This window comes from Phoxinus phoxinus (genome assembly GCF_949152265.1).
Source record: "Phoxinus phoxinus genome assembly, chromosome: 4".
NCBI classification, from domain to species: domain Eukaryota; kingdom Metazoa; phylum Chordata; class Actinopteri; order Cypriniformes; family Leuciscidae; genus Phoxinus; species Phoxinus phoxinus.
The window spans coordinates 23,927,744-23,947,311 of record NC_136879.1 but is presented as its reverse complement, the minus strand read 5'-3'; the positions used below and the strand labels follow the sequence as shown (position 1 = coordinate 23,947,311).

Genomic DNA, 19,568 nt, shown 5'->3' with positions numbered 1-19,568 from the left:
AAAATAATCGTGATTATCATTTTGGCCATAATCGTGCAGCCCTAGATTCCCCTGTCTCTTTTTGGGTTTCATTCAGTCACTTTCGCTTTCCATTTTACCCATGTATGCGTGAATGTGTGTATGCGTTTGTTTAGATTCTGGTCACTGTTTGTAAATCAACTTTAATGATGTGATTATGTGACCACGTAAAATATCCTTATTGAGAGTTGATAGACGATCAATACTGAGTGTTCGCTGGACGAACAGAATAATTTATTGTAATATTAATTCAGCAAAGAATTCGATTACAGGCTAAGAACTTCAAGGTTATTTTGTCACTGTCCCTGGAGCAATTGCGTCATCTGCGTTTCTGCCCATAGTCTTCATAATTTACATGTCTGATATAAACAAACTGTGACAAGCACATCTTAGTGTAAGGAGCAGAATGCACTTTAACAGTAGCCTGTGAAACAGGTGTGGCGGGTTGTTTCTCTTTATTCTTTATTATTATTTGTAAAATTATCCAGCTATTATTACCGTTATAGTGTATTTTAGTAGTAGAATTGGAGTGTAACATCAAAATACTGTTTCATTTTAAAAGTGTATTTGTAAAGTTGTAAATATTGTACTAATATTAAATGCAACATTTTCTTCATACAGAAGATGAACAGGCACACAAAGAGATTTATCTAAGGACTAATATTCATCATGTCAGTGGGAAACATCAGCTTTGTAAAAGAATTTGTCATAGTCGGCTTTCCTGGACTTCAGCCTCATTACTATGGCCTTGTATCAGCACTTCTGTTTTTTGTTTATGTGTTTACTTTGGTGGGAAATGCCATATTTTTTACATTGTTTGTAATGACTAAGAGCCTTCAGAAGCCTGTATATTATTGCATTATAAATCTTGTTGTGTGTGATGTACTGTTCAGCACCGCAACATTACCAAAGATAATTAGCAGGTATTGGTTCCAAGATGGAACCATTTCATTCTTGGGTTGCTTTATTCAGATGTTTTTTGTGCATTATTTAGGTGGTGTCTGTTCATTAATTCTAGCAGTAATGGCTATAGATCGCTATGTAGCAATATGTTACCCACTTCAATATCATAGTATTGTGACAAACAGAAATGTACTCATTTTGATCATTTGCTCTTGGGTTTTGAGTTTAGTAGCACCCTTAATGATAGTCATTCGAGCATACCCTATTCCTTATTGTGCAGAAAACACCATTATGCACTGTTACTGTGATCATGTTTCCATTACAACACTGGCATGCACAGACAGAGCACTGTATAGTGTTCCAGCCCTCATCAGTGCCCTTGTAACATTGATAGGGTCCCTTGCTGTTATTATTTTCTCATACTTTTCCATCTTTGTGGCAGTTATACGAATTTCAAGCACTCGAGGAAGAATGAAGACTTTCTCCACCTGCAGTCCGCAGCTCATCATAATTGCTCTCTATTTTCTACCCAGGTGTTTCATTTATTTGTCTGGCAACATCGGCATAAAGTTCAGTACTGATTTGCGATTAGTCATTATTATGATGTATAGTCTGTTACCACCCATGATCAACCCTCTCATTTATTGTTTAAGAACGGAAGAGGTAAAAAGGATTTTAAGAAGACAATTTCAAAAGAGGCAAATTGGTATTTCTTTACGTTTCTGATCTGCTATATTTATATTTAAAAGGATAGTTCACCCAAAAATGAAAATTTTGTCATCATTTACTCAGCCTCAAGTTGTTCTAAACCTGTATGAGTTTCTTTCTTCTGTTGAACACAAAATAAGATATTTTGAAGAATGCTGGTAACAGTTGATGGTAGCCATTGAATTCCATAGTAAAAAAAAAAAATGCAAGTCAATGGCTACCATCAACTATCTGATGGTAACCAAAATGTTGCAGAAGCTAGATGCAAATGTGTATTTATATAATGTTTATACACCTTAGTAAAGAGTCTCATAAATTAACATTTGCAGGGTGGAATTTCCGCATACGCACCAGATACAGGTGCTGGTCATATAATTAGAATATCATCAAAAAGTGGATTTATTTCAAGAATTCAACTTAACAGGTGAAACTAATATATTATATAGACTCATTATATGCAAAGTGAGATATTTCAAGCCTTTATTTGGTATAATGTTGATGATTATGGCTTACAGCTTATGAAACCCACAAAATCAAAATCCCAGAAAATTAGAATATTACATGAAATCACACAGTAATGCCATGGTCGTTGAACCAGGTTTTGGTTCTTTTGGCAGTGTGGGCAGGTGCAAATCCTGCTGGAAAATGAAGGAAGCATGAAGTGCTCTGAAAATGTCCTGGTAGACGGCTGCGTTGACTCTGGATTTAATAAAACACAGTGGACCGAAGTCCTCTTTTCTGATGAGAGCAAATTTTGCATCAGTTTCCACAGTCAGTGATGGTTTGGGGAGCCATGTCATCAGCTGGTGTTGGTCCACTATGTTTTCTAAGGTCCAAGGTCAACGCACCCGTCTACCAGGAAGTTTTAGAGCACTTCATGCTTCCTGCTTCTGACCAACTTTATGGAGATTTCATTTTCCAACAGGACTTGGCACCTGCACACATTGCCAAAGCTACCAGTACCTGGTTTAAGGACCATGGTATCCCTGTTCTTAATTGGCCAGCAAACTCGCCTGACCTTAACCCTATAGAAAATCTATGGGGTATTGTGAAGAGGAAGATGTGATTCACCAGACCCAATGCAGAAGAGCTGAAGGCCACTATCAGAGCAACCTGGGCTCTCATAACACCTGAGCAGTGCCACACACTGATTGACTCTATATTAATCTATTATACACTATATATATGTTTATAGGCTATATCAAAATATTTACAAATGTTATGATTATATTTTTCTTTGGTTATTGAACCTCTCTGGGAAGGTGATGGATGAGGCTCCTCTCTTGATGAGGTGCTGTCATCATGTCCCTCAGTATATGGCTTTCTGCTGACTAACTCCTAGTCTTCATCCAGTTCAATGTCAGATGATTGTCTGTGATATAAAAAAACAAAAACAAAGAAAGAAATATTTACAAAACATTTACATCTTTTATGTATTCTACTATTTTATACTGAACAAAATTATAAACGCAAAAGGCCTCTTTCTCTCAAATGTTGTTCATAAATCTGTCTAAATCTGTGTTTGTGAGCACTTCTCCTTTGCCGAGATAACCCATCCACCTCACAGGTGTGGCATATCAAGATGCTGATTAGAAAATGTATAAAAATCTGTTTTCTGTGACAATTAAATTTGCTCAGTTAAAAGGTGTGAACCTGATTAAAATATGGCAAGCTGTGAAACAAACAATATTCAATTAGTTCAAATATATTAGATAATGCATGCTGATTATAAAAGTGTAATAGTAATATAGTGCATGTACATTGTCGTTGCTTTTATTATTATTTTTATTTCCTGGTGATACTTTTTGGATAATGGAGAACCATAGAATAATATCAATGAATTACTAATGCACTCATTAAAACTAATAATTACAATTAAGTTGTTAAATGTAAAGTAATTTTATTTTAAACTAGTCTCAACTAAAAAAAATTCCAAAAAATGTGTATCTCAGCTATGCTACTTTATAGCTCTTACTGTAGACTCAACAATTGTGGTCACTCAATATAGCATGCCATTTAAGGGATTATGAGGGTTTATTTCAAACTACAGCAAGACTCAAGCATGTTAGTGTTGTCAAAGAATCAAACTGTTTCCATGAAGAAAAGAAAACCATGCGGAAATGAGACTGAAACTCCAAACAACACGTCATCCTGTGGGGAGGTGTCTTTGGTTTTGGAGAGTGATGATAAAGAGTGTCTTTGTCGTTGTCAGATGGATGCACAGCGAGAAAGACATTTTTATTTATGTCATACCTATGGCATATACACATGACAGATTATTTTTTTGTTTGTGCATTAATACAATTGGTGATTCAGTGAAACTTCTCCAGTTTGGTGGTCAAAGTCAATCAAAGTCAACTTAATGCAAATTTAATAGATTATGCTATTCACATCTAAGTAGTTTCCACAGATGTACTGTATGTGAACTATATCTTATCAATATAATCTGTACTTTATAAAGTCAGTAATTGTTAAAAATGTTTGTATATTGCTTTATTTTGCCTTGACAGTAAAATGCTTTTGTAAAAGTCAATGCTTTTTTACATTTTTGCTGTATGAGGTAATTGTGAAGCCGTATAGAGTCATGATCTACACAAATGTCACTGTCTTTACGGAATTCTACCTGCTGGGATTTCCAGGACTCCATCCACAGTATTATGGAGCTGTGGGAACCCTTTTGTTCTTTGTCTACTTGACACTGGCAGGAGGAAATATCTTTATTATTTATTTTATTTCTTATGAGAGAAGCCTTCAGAAACCCACCTATTTAATCTTCTGTAATCTTGCTGTTTGTGATCTTGCTTTTGGAACTGTCACGCTGCCTAAAGCCATTGCAAAATATCTATTCAATATCAACACTATATCATTTTATAGTTGCTTTGTGCAGATGTTTTTTGTTCATTACTTAGGGAGTATTAACTCTTTCCTAATGCTATTAATGGCCATTGATCGATTTGTTGCAGTGTGTAACCCACTGAGATACTGTGTCCTTATTACAAACAAAACCATTTTTATGGCATGTGCTGTGATTTGGGCAATCGTTATATCGTGGATGTCAATCCTTGTTTTTAATGCCTTCAATGAACCCTACTGCTCTTCTAATATAATAACCCACAATTACTGTGACCAAAATTCAATTATTAATCTGTCTTGTGGAGATGTAAGGCAGAAAAAGTTTCTTTCATTTTCACTTGCTATGTTTGTTCTTTTGGGCCCTTTAATTTTTATTATATTCTCTTTTATTGCCATCATTAGATCTGTTTTCAAAATCTCAGACATTCAGGCCCGATATAAAACATTCTCAACTTGCACTCCTCAGCTTACTATCATTTGTCTGTACTATGTGCCCAGATGTGTTGTTTATGTGTATGATGTGACAAATGGAATCTCACCTGGCATCCGGGTTATGATAGTAATGTGGTACAGTCTGCTCCCACCTGTTGTCAATCCCATGATATACTGCTTCAGAACCAAGGATATCAAAGATGCATTAAGGAAAAGAATTAGAGATATGAAAGTGAGCATAGAGAACAACTTATGATTTTTTTTTTAAAATGATTGAAAATGCTTTATTACAGTAATACTGTTATTTTGGCTGTGCACTAGCCCTTTCAATCAGAATCAATTACATATTTGTGAAATAATTTTATTTAATAAAATATGCTAAATGTAATTTTAGTTTTCCTGATGTATAAACTGATTTTTTTCAATAAGTATATTTTATTGCCCTCTAAATGAGCATCACAACACATCAAACTATTTTCTTTTTTGCATATAAGGTTTAGCAAATGTTCATTTAATAGACTGTACTGTTTTTTTATGTGTTCACCTGTTCTGATTAAGATATTCCAAACCATTTGGAATTTAATTGTATGGTTTGGTACAGTACAGTACAATTTAGTAAAAGAGAAAGTCATTTTACTCATAGATGAGGGTGAAAATATGGAAATTGAATTATATAACAGCCAATATTAAAAATAGCAATAACCGATAGGATTTCTAATTCTGCCTTGTGATATGCATAAAAATAGTGTGGGCCTACTGATTCTCTAACATTATTCTGTTATGTGACATGTATATATCGATTTAACAGAGACACATCAAATGTACTCTAATAGGTTCAGTAGGTTGAATGAAAACAGTAGGATGATAAGATGATTTTATTAAACATAAGATAACTTATTTACCATAATTTCCTCTTATTGATTCTGATTCAGACAATACAGAAAGTCCTAAAATTTGTAAACGAGTGTTACAGTTCCTCTGTGTCTTTGTTCATGAACTCTTATTTTGACATTGCCTGCATTCAGTTCATGTGTGTTTAGTTCCTGTTTTCGTGGTTATCATAGTTATTAATTGTTTAAAGGGCACCTATTATGGAATTTTGAAATTTACCTTTCATGTAGTGTGTAACATAGATCTAAGTGAACAAAAACATCCTGCAAAGTTTGAAATATGAAAGTGCACCGTATATAAAGTTATTGTCTTTCAAAAGTAAGAGTCGACTCTGAGTCATTTTTATGAATCGTTAGAAGACCGAAGCTTTTTCTCTGACTAGATGACGTCAACTTGTCAAGTTATTTGAATACGATACGCCCACTTATTGCGCTCCAAGGCCAGCAGGGAAAACATCATGGCGACGAGACGCTGTGTTCTGAAGTGCGACTCAAGTGAAGTCAGCATTTGAAGACTAAGTGGCTACAATTCATATATACAACTATACCACAGAAGTATAGTCCGAGCTTGTGCTTTGTTCGCGCCATTTTGGATTTTGAAGACGATTGCTTAACTTAAATGCAATCAAACTTGGATTCGCGATATTCTGATATTGAAGGAAGGTTCAGTTCCAAGTGTATTTGCATCAGCTTCCTCCTCCGTATCACAACCTGTAAGTGTTATTAATAATTGTTGCTTTTATGTAGCATGCTTTATAATTATTTTGTTTGTTGTGTAAGCACCGTTTAGCTTCTAGGTCTTTAATGACAATTGTATTGAGATATGTGAAGTGTTTGTCGTTGTTTTCGGAGTTGTCTTATATGATAGAGTAATACCTCGTAGTAACATAACAGCATTTTTTTTTTTTTTTTTTTGTAAAAACGTTGTTTATATGCATCGGGCTAACGCAAACAAAGACTGATTGTGCTTTTACAATATGAACTCTGGCCTATGCTCGCTAACATAACATTAAATTCTTTATCTTATTTTTAGTTTTTTACTACAAACTACAAAGCAGTGGACTATAATCATTATTATAACACGATTTAATTGATAAAAGCATCATTGTACTCCGTGTTAATAATAAGTATTATCTCTGTAAACACTGCTGGGTCATCTGACCAATCAACGCAGATTAGCGTCGCGCAAAGGAGGGGTTTGGAAAATGAGTCGTTGAACGATTCATTTGGGAGTCGGTGAGCAAATCAGGTAAAAATAAATGCATATTATACGACAACTAAAGTGTTTTTTGTCATTGCATGCATGTAAAACTGTTGTTGGGGACTCCCAAAACAACATTAGGAACATTTTAAATGTCATAATAGGTGCCCTTTAATTGATTAGTGTATTACCTGTTACTCATCATTCTGTGGATTTATACCCTCATATATTTTCTTTGTCTTATGTTAACTTTTCATGCTGGTGTTTCTCGCTAATGTTCTTTGTGTTTATTAAATGTGATTTCATCATTATTCTGTGTCAAACCTTGTGAATCTGGATTATCATCTCTAGCCAGCGCGTGACAACGAAATGGAGGTGAAAGTGGAGGAGTGAGAGAAATGTCAAATCCTTCTCCACTGAACTTTCCCTGGCAGACAGTGAGAATGAACAATGATCAATTCAGTCTCATATATTTTTACGTTATTATACATGTACTTTACTTTGGACAATTAGCACTCACCCCACCAGTAACAGCCTTATCTCAGCAAGAGCTAATTCATTTTTGGGTATATCTAACAGTCAGTCTCTAATCTCATGAATCTATTATTTGTTTCTGGGCAAATTGTCCCTGTCTCAGGGCAAAGTTAAGTTTAACAACTTTATATTTGTATTCAACTTTAATGCTGTACTAGAGCATAATGCCTTTGTACATTTGATTGTTTGTGTATTTTATTGTACAAACTTCTTATGCTTGCATCATGGATATTATTGTTAATTAAATATTATTGTTCAATTGTTCAAAATTAAATAGTATTGGTGTACCTGGTATTGAGAAATGATAGTAAGAATTTTTCAGCGACTTTATTGCTGGTTACATTGTTGCGCCAGTAGCTGGCTGCAAGGGACTGTCTTTATGAGTGAGTTAGCAGACAATTCATTCAGTCAAGTAATTCAAAAATGCTGATTTATTCGGAACAAAACAAGGTTTTGAACAATGTCATGATTCTGCCCTCGTGTCCTTGATTTTTCTCTTGTCTTGAGGCAGGATCATGACAGACCCATGTTTTGTGTGCAAGCACATGGCCTTGTGTTTGGGCTGTGTGCTTGCGTTGTCTCGTCACTTTACCCCGCCCCCTTGTTCTCCTCGTTAGCCTTCATTATTATCTAGTCAGCTTCACCTGTTCTTGTCATTAGTGTCTCCCTTTATCATCCCCTTGTGTTTGCTGTCCTGTGTCGGTTCATTGTCAATCATTGCGTGTTCATCTCTGTGATAGTCCTGTGAGTACTTTGTCTGTATCCTGTTTAATGAGAATTGTGAGTTTGTGTTGCTGTTTGTTAGTCTAGTTATCAGTCAAGTCTTAGTGTAGTTTGTCTTTGTTTTTGCCCTCCAGTCCTGTTTTGCCCCCTCGTGGGCTTTGTTTTCCCCTGTTTTCTGTTATAAATAAACCTTGTGTGTTTGCATACTGTCTGCGCTTGGGTTCTTCTGCTATCCACATAACAGAATGAACCGACCAAGAAGGAACCCAGCAGACAGTATGTCCTCCCGGCTCCAGTTACAACGGGAACAATGGTGGTTGTCGGCTCCCACCGACAGAGAGAGGGTCAACTGTCCGGTCCCGTCCGAGGGTGAGTGGATCCTGAAGAATTATGCCCGACTCTGGGATCATTTCTCCCAGGAGGATCCACAGACTTCTTCCTCGGGATCTCCACCCTCTGCCTGTCTGCCTGCGATCCCGGAGGGTCGCGTTCTTGCAGTTGCTACGCTTGGGGACCAAGCTCACTCGACTCCTGAGACTCCATCCGCTTCCTTCGGGCTACGTGGGAAACGAGGTAGACGGGCCTCGTGGGAGTCTCCTTCTGAGTCCTCAGCGACAGAGTCGACCCAGCCAGAGAAAGCCCCTCCGCCTGTCACGGTTCCTGCAGTGCTTCCCCAACTGGTCACTGATCCGGTCATGGCCTCTGCTTCCCGCCCCAGGAGAAAGAGGAGAAAGAAGGGGGCTTCCCGTTCTCCGTCTCTTCCTTCCCCTGAGCCCGCGACGGTTCCTGGACCAGCTGCTGAGGGCGCTGCTACAGCCAGCGCGGTTCCCGAGCCAGTCTCTGCCAGCGCGGTTCCCGAGCCTGTTACTGACAACAATGTTTCTGAATCTGTTTCCGTCAGCTCGGTTCCAGAGTCTGCTGCGGACATTGCAGATTCAGACTTTGATATTAGGAGCATTTGTTCTGAGTTTGCTTTGGGCAGCACTGGTTCTGAAGCTGCTTCTGAGAACCCAGTTCCGGCTCCCGCTCCACAGTCACCTTCTACACCCCCTGTCATGTGCCCTGTTCCATTCCCTGCTGTTCCCCCGGTCAGGATTCCTGTTTCTCCGTCTTCTGTTTCCTCTGTGTCGGTGTCTGTTGCTGCGCCCACCTCTGCAGTTCCCCTGTGCGTTTCCCCGGCCATCCCTGTTACCTCTAAGCCCCGGACTGTTTCCCCATCCAAGTCTTCCCGGATTCCTCGCCCTAAGCCCTCTGCCCGTATTCCAAAGACCCCCAGTCCCCCCATCCACCCTGGACCATCCTCCATGAACCCTGTGTTTCCTCCGCCTCCCCTTCCTTGTATGTTATTTTTAATATGTCATCCCAACCCTGTTGTTGTTTATTCATGTATGCCTTTGCTGTTGTTCGTCATGTTTTGTTGGTTTGTGTCAATGTCTCAGTCTGTCATGTCCCGTGTTTGATGTCCCCTTGAGGAGCGTCTAGTAGCCGCTCCTTAAGGTGGGGGTTCTGTCATGATTCTGCCCTCGTGTCCTTGATTTTTCTCTTGTCTTGAGGCAGGATCATGACAGACCCATGTTTTGTGTGCAAGCACATGGCCTTGTGTTTGGGCTGTGTGCTTGCGTTGTCTCGTCACTTTACCCCGCCCCCTTGTTCTCCTCGTTAGCCTTCATTATTATCTAGTCAGCTTCACCTGTTCTTGTCATTAGTGTCTCCCTTTATCATCCCCTTGTGTTTGCTGTCCTGTGTCGGTTCATTGTCAATCATTGCGTGTTCATCTCTGTGATAGTCCTGTGAGTACTTTGTCTGTATCCTGTTTAATGAGAATTGTGAGTTTGTGTTGCTGTTTGTTAGTCTAGTTATCAGTCAAGTCTTAGTGTAGTTTGTCTTTGTTTTTGCCCTCCAGTCCTGTTTTGCCCCCTCGTGGGCTTTGTTTTCCCCTGTTTTCTGTTATAAATAAACCTTGTGTGTTTGCATACTGTCTGCGCTTGGGTTCTTCTGCTATCCACATAACAAACAAGGGAATTATTTGAACTTTTCACACCACCTTTTAAGAGGCTCAATTGTAGGTATGAGAGCGAATCAGACAGAGATGACCTGTTCAAACTGACCAAAAGAGATGAAACTCAGGACCACAAAATAATATCCTGTAATTTTGGCATCAGCCAGTCTAAAAACTCCACAGCTAAGTAATGCAAATACATTCCACGCTTGTAAGAGATGGTCCAAAATAAAGTAAGAATTTTGTCAACTGTTAAGCAGTTAAACCAAGACAAATGGGACCGAAGAGGGAATATCTTGGCTATCATGGAGAAAATAATGAGTTAAGACCCAAAGGTGGGGTAATTCCCAAGACAAAGACCTAAAACAAACCTTCTATATGAGTCTTCTTGGTGACCTGTTGGACACAGGATTGAAATCCTCTCTAAAACCCACAGAGACTATCTTTAAATATCAAAATGCATCAGATTATCCCAAAATGATGCTAAGAGGACTTTTTGTCAAAACTCATTCCATTGCATAATTTTACATAATGTCTGTAGCCCACATGTTTGAGTATCATGTTGTAATCACTGTTTTTGTTCTTTTTATTAAAGCCACAACGCAGAACTTTTGCGGACGCTAGGGGCGCTAGACCTGTAACTGTCACGTCTAGCGTCCCTAGAGGCCACAAGCGCCACAGCACTGTCGCAAAAGTCTAGAAGACATCCACTTAATAAATGGACGGCCGTAAAGCGATACGTTCTCCAGGTCACATGACCTGTCCAACGACGGTCCGTCTTCTCCAAACTTACATAGGCGGTATTTCCAACGCTCTCACGACCAATTCGTACGAATTTGTACGAGTGATTAAAAGGTGGCTAATTCGTACGAATTTGTATGACCTCACTCGTACTTGTCTAAACCCACGTGATGGGTAGGTTTAGGGGCGGGGTCAGGGGTAGGTCATTCGTATGAATTCATACGATTTTGGCAACTCGTAAAATATGTACGATTTAGCAAAAACTTACACATTCGTACGAGTGAGGTCGTATGAATTGGTACGAATTAGCCACCTCGTAAAATTCGTACGAATTGCCGTGAGATCGGGCTGGTATTTCAAGAGGGCAGCCCCGCTCGGAACATTAATAGTGTCAAACACTGTATATTGGCCTGAGGAATCATTTTAAATAACTCGTATGCATCAACTCTTTAGGTCACAAAGTCCACGGTGTGCCTTTAACTATGTATTAATGGTTCATAGGAAGCATGGGGTGCTTGGTATCCATGTTTTTAAATTTTTTGTATGAATCAAATCTGAGTAAAATGTATCATTGTATTAGTGCTGTCCAATCGATTATATATATATAAGGCTAGATTATTGTAATGCTCTACTGGGTCGCTCCCCTTCATGCTTAATAAACAAACTCCAGCTGGTCCAAAACATACTCGACAACTCGTACCCAGTACTTGAGCGAGCTCTTAAAGGAGCATTTCACCCGTGGGAACATTAATCTTTATTGAAAGGGGGTCATATATGTAGTCGAAATGTTAAATAATTTTCAAATTTGGTGCCTTTTTGACCGAGAAAAGACAGAAAGTAACTTTAGGGCGTGTTCGTATGAAAGACAACAACTCCCACAATGCACCACATTGCAAAGCTCCGCAAGCCACTCCCACTAATCCAGAACAGCGCGTATGAGGTATCCGCCTATCAGAGAAATCACTCTTCTGTCTACAAACCTAGCTAACCACCAGAGCTTGAAATTAATTTCACACAAACATTAAAATGAGTTGGCGAACTCATTAGTGAATTACTCATTTGTATTTCTTTCGAAATGGTGAATTATTGCACGGTACCGGGATGTTCAGTCAGAACAGATGCGGTGCGGAACTATGATGGTTCACAACACAAACGTCCGTGTCCTCGTCTGATTCAGAGATTTCGTCCAGGAGAAATTAGCATCGTTGAAATTCTTTGCAGCAGACAGACTCTAAAAGTAGCCACAAACTTTCGAAATCCTCTTCTTCCATATCATATTGAGTAAATTACCTTCCACCATTGTCGTAACTTCACATCTGGCTCCACAGCGCCTGTTAGCTTAGCTTCCAAACAAGATGGAGGATATTGCTTTTAGTTTCAGAAAGTGAAGTCCCACCCACTGATCTGTAAAAGGTCTGTAGCGTGAGCGGGTCCCTCCCCCTGGATAAATGAGAAATGAGTGTTTGTAGTCTCAACCCCTCTACAAAGATATTTGTGTCACAGGCCGGGGGTGGGGAGGAACCACCACCCGTACCAACTACCACTCTGAGGAGCTACACCACGGAACACCACAAGGCCGGACACAAGGTAAAGTAAGTAATTGGTCTTTATTAAATCTTAAAACGTCTTTTAAAAGAACATTAGCCCGGAGGCTAAAATTTGTTCCACTCTTCCACTCAACCGTGGGACTCCAGTTACTCGACGCCCACGGGCCCTCGAACGGGTGACTTCCTCTGTATCCTTAGGGCAACGGTAGAGCTCAGACGACTACAAGGATCTCCAGGAGAATAACTCCATAAGACGTGAGGACTGACGTTCTCTACTTCTTTCAGGCGCCAATGGAACTCAGGGACTCAGGCAAGGAGACCTTCAAGTAAGTGACTCAGAGCAGCATAAGTAACAGGCTTCCTTTGTTTCCTTAGGGCAACGGTGGAGCTCAGACGACTACGAGGATCTCCAGGAGAATAACTCCATACGACGTGAGGACTGACGTTCTCTACTTCTTCCACATGGCAATGGGACTCTGGGGCTCAGGCAAGGGGACCTTCAAGTAAGTGACTCAGAGCAGCATAAGTAACAGGCTTCCTTTGTTTCCTTAGGGCAACGGTGGAGCTCAGACGACTACGAGGATCTCCAGGAGAATAACTCCATACGACGCGAGGACTGATGTTGTTTACTTCTTCCAGACGGCAATGGGACTCTGGGGCTCAGGCAAGGGGACCTTCAAGTAAATGACTCAGAGAAGCATAAGTAACAGGCTTCCTTTGTTTCCTTAGGGCAGGGGTCGGCAACCCAAAATGTTGAAAGAGCCATATTGGACCAAAAAAAAATAAAAAATAAAATCTGTCTGGAGCCGCAAAAAACTAAAAGCCTTATATAAGCCTTATAATGAAGTCAACACGTGCTGTTAGTGTCTATATTAGCTTTATTAGCCCCCTAGTATCAAAATGATAAGTATGCTACAAATACATTCCGGTAATGAGCAAGGCGACCTTTGTTCCGAATCTGTTACTTTTTTTGTTTCCATGGTTACGCGTCATTGCTTGTCACGTGACACAGCGCAATCACAACACAGCGCTGAGTGAATGATGATCTGCTTTCATGTAATTTTTCCTTTTTTATTAAAAATATTCACACATTTATTATCTATAGTATGAAACACTGATATTCCGATTGTCAAATATGTGCATGTGGATGTGTTTTGTTGTATAAACATCTTTATAACGATCGCGTTAGTTGAGCTGTAACTTATCTGTTGGATTTACAACACGTCAATTCATCCACTTCTCCCGAAATACATGAAAGTAAGTGGCTGGTGAACTGGGAGAAGAATAGGGTCAAATGTAAAGCTACTTACACAATGTGTAAAGTTATCTGATATGAATAAAACGTGTCGTCTTTTTATATTATAAAGGATTATTATTTCCGCTTCCATAGACATCAGTGTATATTTTACAACATCAAATTCATTGTTTTTTTATTACTTATGTGATTCTTAAATGTCTTAAACCTAAAATAACCATTATGTGGTTGAAAACACTGAATAGTTGTGATATATGACAAGCACTGAGCGCGTCCGTCTCTGGCTCGGTGCCAGCCAACGCGCCAAAGCACGTTTGAATTTAGCAGTTGATCACGTGATGCACTGAGCGTTCTAATCACACCGATGTGATTGTACACTCCAGGGACCAGCCAAAACTGATCACACCGGTGTACGTAGGCTACGTGCGAAAGGGTTAAAAAATAAATGTCCATTTACATATTTTTTTTAAAAGCTCCAGGGAGCCACTAGGGCGGTGCTTAAGAGCCGCATGCGGCTCTAGAGCCGCGGGTTGCCGACCCCTGCCTTAGGGCAACGGTGGAGCTCAGACGACTACGAGGATCTCCAGGAGAATAACTCCATACGACGTGAGGACTGAAGTTCTCTACTTCTTCCAGACAGCAATGGAACTCAGGGACTCAGGCAAGGGGACCTTCAAGTAAGTGACTGGCTTTCTCTGTTCCTTTAACACGGCAGTAGAGCTGAAGTAGATGGAGGGTCTTTGGAACTACCAGGGAGCTCAGGACGTAACGGTCTTCGAGGTCAGTGAATCCAAGGCGGCGTGAGTGACTGGCTGTCTCTGTTCCTGTAACACAGCAGTAGAGCTGAATTACCCGAGATGGAGGGTCTTTGGAACCACCAGAGAGCTCAGGAAGTAACGGTCTTTGAGGTCGGCGAACTCAAGGCGGCGTGAGTGACTGGCTGTCTCTGTTCCTGTAACACGGCAGTAGAGCTGAAGTACCCGAGATGGAGGGTCTCTGGAACTACCAGGAAACTCAGGAAGTAACGGTCTTCGAGGTCAGCAAACTCAAGGCGGCGTGAGTGACTGGCTGTCTCTGTTCCTGTAACACAGCAGTAGAGCTGGAGTACCCGAGATGGAGGGTCTTTGGAACCACCAGAGAGCTCAGGAAGTAACGGTCTTTGAGGTCGGCGAACTCAAGGCGGCGTGAGTGACTGGCTGTCTCTGTTCCTGTAACACGGCAGTAGAGCTGAAGTACCCGAGATGGAGGGTCTCTGGAACTACCAGGAAGCTCAGGAAGTAACGGCCTTCGAGGTCAGCAAACTCAAGGCGGCGTGAGTGACTGGCTGTCTCTGTTCCTGTAACACAGCAGTAGAGCTGGAGTACCCGAGATGGAGGGTCTCTGGAACTACCAGGGAGCTCAGGAAGTAACGGTCTTCGAGGTCAGTGAACTCAAGGCGGCGTGAGTGACTGGCTTTCTCTGTTCCTGTAACACAACCGGGTGATAAGCTTCCCCACCCCACCCGGGCTGGATGATCCCGGAGGAAATTAGAGTGAACAGAATTCAATATTCTTCACAATTGTGTATACACAAAGCACACGTGAACACTTCAACTTATAAGCACTGCAATTCTAGAAATACCTCACAGTGGGTTTGGGCCTCCACTTCATCCAACCCGGATCATTCCAGAAAACAAACGTGTCTTCCCATCGCCAGCTTCAACCTCACCAACGAGAGAAACAGCAAACAGGTGCAGCTCTTCCAATAGGTCACAATTCCTCCATAACTCAATCACGAGGTTTGTACAAAAATCTGTAATTAGGTCCTTAACTCTTCATAAATGACGATCTTCACACTCACCGGGACAATCTTCTCCCTCGCCCGTCCGCTCACTTTTGACCAGTCCTTCCCTATCCGTACCACGCCGTTTGTTTTTCACAACCCCACTTCTTTCAACTGCTCCTCTTTTATCCTCTCCAAACGTACACGCTCTCCTTTGCCGCCGTAATCAACTCTAATTTTGTTCAGCTGTGAATAATTTTCTCCATGTTTTCGCTTGCAGTCGGCCATGACGCTAAACCGGAACCTGGTGTTACCCCGGAAGTGCTCCCCCGGGGAAACTCTGCGCTGAATTTTGGTTCCGGCTTGGTCACCCGGTGACATTTGACTTCCTGCATAGAATGACGCAAAATTAAGATTTTTACATCATTATAAGCAGGAACTGCAACACTGAAATTCTTATTTCTCCCTTCTCAGGGGAAAATGAGGGAATAATGCATGACCATTCAAAAATATGAGTTTCTAACGACACAAAGCTTAATGCAAATGGATGAAGTGTCTCTTTAAAGGGGTGGTAAAATGCCCTTTTCACAAGATGTAAAATAAATCTCTGATGTCCCCAGAGTGTGTGTGTGAAGTTTTAGCTCAAAATAACTCATAGATATTTGTACATAGCATGTTAAAGTTGAAACTTTTTGAGGGTCAGCAAAAACGCACCGTTTTGTGTCTGGCCCTTTAAATGCAAATTACGAATTTGTACGATTTGTCTAAACCCACGTGATGGGTAGGTTTAGGGGCGGGGTCAGGGGTAGGTCATTCGTATGAATTCATACGATTTTGGCAACTCTTAAAATATGTACGATTTAGCAAAAAACGTACAAATTCGTACGAGTGAGGTCGTATGAATTGGTACGAATTAGCCACCTCGTAAAATTCGTACGAATTGCCGTGAGATCGGGTTGGATAACCTCATGCAGACACTAAAATGACAGAAACTGTTCTGCCTTTTATGTTTAAATGGAGTCAGACAATGATAGAGAGACTCAAGAAGAAGTGGCAACATGTAGAATGCAACAGGACGTCTCTGAATGGTTAGTTGAGGAATTGATGTAGCTGATGTGGCGTTAACTATCTTCAATTAGCATATTCTGTCATGATAATCTATAAATCGCTCGTATAGGAACTGTTGTGAGATGCACACAGAGTGACTTTCAATTGCATGTGAAAAGACAGATGCTACCGTTTGAGCTGACTCACAAATGTGATGGACTACAACTCTCCCTCTTCTCAACATGGACTGCTGTTCCCGGGTTGTGTATAAGGTTTATGTCAATTTTAAGGTTGGTGATGTCACTAACCCGTGAGGAATGTCGTGTAGTCCCTTCCAGCCGTTTGTTGTAGTCCTTAAAAACGATTTATTTAAAAGCAAATATCTTCCTTTGCTTTGAACTTTGAGTATTGTAACTTTGCAGATGTTGTTTATGCTCAAACAGCAATATTACACACTAACTAAAGTTAGAAAAGTGAAATCATACTCAACCACCCCTTTAACCTTTAAAATATCAAAATCAACTGTAGGCGCGTAGATCCTTTTCCAATTTAGCACCTAAATTCTGGAACGGTCTTCCTAACATTGTTTCGGTAAGCAGACTCACTCTTGTCAGTTTAAATCTAGACTGAAATATCATCTCTTTAACCTGGCATACACATAACACATTACCAATTTCCATAATTCAAATCATGTAAAATTATTGTTAGACTGCATAAATGAGGTCAGCTGGAACTAGGAACACTTTTCATAACACCTGATGTACTCATTACATCCTAAGAAGAATGGCATCTACGCTAAAATTAGTCTCTCTGTTTATCCTGAGGTTTATCGTAGTCAGCCGGATCCAGGCCGTATCCATATCAGATGGAAGACCTGCGTCTAGACACAACCACAACGCAGCCCTTAAGTGTCAGCAGAGATTGTGTCACTAGACTATCCCCTGTGAAGGCCTCATCGACATGACAGCCAGGGGTACAGATCCTAAACAAATCCGTCTCCACACCGGCGTGATGAATCTGATCTTCAACCAGATGGAACTGGATTAAAAAATTTTTTTAAATCTGAATATAAGACCACATCCAGGATGAAACAGCGTGAGTTCAGTTGCTAGCTAGCTTTTTAAAAACGTTCTATTTACATCTATTGTGTGAAATGGGGGGAGAGACGGACCAGGCGGACAACATAACAAAATCGGATGAGCCACCAGTGTCAAAGAAAAAACAATTTACAACCTACAACTCAGACTGGGCGAAAAGAGAGAACTTTTCTGAATGGGAAAAATATTTTCTGTGGGAAATAATATTATACCTCTGCACTTCATTAGTAGGCAACATAATGTACTTGACAGTGAATACATATAAATAAATACATTATAAATATAGGTTTATGTACAACAAAACTGCTCTTTCCACCCCCTACTGTAATTTTTAAACAATAACACAATACATTTGCTGTTCTACAGGGCCCTCAGGGGGTGCTTTTCTACATGAGAGAGTTATATATTACGTCAAAGAGTTTAAGTGTATCTCAAGTGTGAGCATTTAGAAACCAAAGCCAAAGCAAACGTGTACCCATAACATAACTGAGGACACTCTGACCTGTGCTGTAAGTATATTTATGTTATATCTAGAAAAAGACCATGAGCCTGTGTTTTGGCTTATTCTTTGCCTCCCCTATTCCCTCTTTCTCACCTCACTCATTTGTAAATATTGTGTTTGTAGATACCGCACTGTAAAAAATGATTACCGATCTAAGCTAAAAGTATTAATGTCTATGCTACAATCATAGAGCAAAGTTCTTCAAATATGTTATCTTTATGTAGGCATACATATTGTACTCATGCAAGAGTTTGTGTATAAATATTTTTATTGTGCTATTTTACTTTTTATTTCGCCAGATGGGGCCGGGCAGCAATGATGGAACGAACCAAAATACAAACAGTACAACAATGATTACTGAGTTTGTTCTACGAGGTTTTCCTGGCCTCCCTCCTGTGTATTACGGATGTGTAGGAGCTTTGTTTTTCATCTTATACCTTCTTCTTGCTACTGGGAATATTTTCATCATTGTCTTTGTGATGTGTGAGAAAAGCATTCAGAAACCAACATATCTAATCTTCTGTAACCTCGCAATGGCAGATCTTGCACTTGGAACGACAACCTACCCAAGAGTCATTGCAATGTACTGGATGTTTGACAAACTCATATCATTCAACGCCTGCTTGACACAGGTGTATTTTGTCCATTTTCTTGGGGCTACAAATTCATTTCTCATGGCACTGATGGCTCTTGATCGATTCATAGCTATTTGCAACCCTCTCAGATATCATACCCTGATTAAAAATTCAACTATTGCCATTATGTGTGCATGTGTTTGGATAGCAAACATGCTGCAGTTAGTTGGAGTCATTCTCCTGCTCCTCGGTGTGAATTTCTGTGGGCCAAATGTCATACCCCATTGCTACTGTGATCACGTCGCTTTAAGCAAACTGACATGTGGGGATGTAACTACCATGAAAGTCACATCTGTAGCCATTGCCATGTTTGTTCTGTGGGGTCCTTTCAGTTTTATCTTATTTTCTTACATCTCTATCATCATCACTGTGTTGAGAATTTCAAATTCAGAAGGACGTTATAAAGCCCTTTCCACGTGCACTCCACAGTTACTGATCATTTGTCTGTATTATCTACCCAGAACTTTTGTGTATATTACAAATGCTGCTGGCTATGAATTTAGTACTGACATCCGCATTGTGGTCTCCATGATATATAGTCTCATACCTGCTGTTATTAACCCGTTTATATATTGCTTCAAGACTAAAGAGATCAAAGAGGCAATAACAAAAAAAATTAAGATAAAACAGGTTGGAGTCAATGGAAAGTTCAATCTTGGGTAAAAAGAATCTGGTCCAGTATTGTATAATATCATAGAAATAATTATTCCGATACAGCAACA

At 40.1% G+C, this 19,568-nt stretch overlaps 1 protein-coding gene across 1 annotated transcript; it reads left to right on the top strand.

Moving 5' to 3' along the window:
• Positions 1–687: 687 nt before the first annotated feature.
• On the top strand, positions 688–19,510 carry LOC306997502 (uncharacterized protein; the record flags this gene model as incomplete). Its single annotated transcript, XM_079610805.1, has 10 exons — positions 688–1,627; positions 8,280–8,283; positions 8,507–9,600; positions 12,506–12,589; positions 12,835–12,875; positions 12,925–13,052; positions 14,640–14,732; positions 14,896–14,988; positions 15,152–15,224; positions 18,511–19,510. The coding sequence occupies 10 exons, from the start codon at positions 688–690 to the stop codon at positions 19,507–19,509; spliced, it is 3,549 nt and encodes a 1,182-aa protein (XP_079466931.1). The 3' UTR covers position 19,510.
• Between the last annotated feature and the right edge of the window lie 58 nt (positions 19,511–19,568).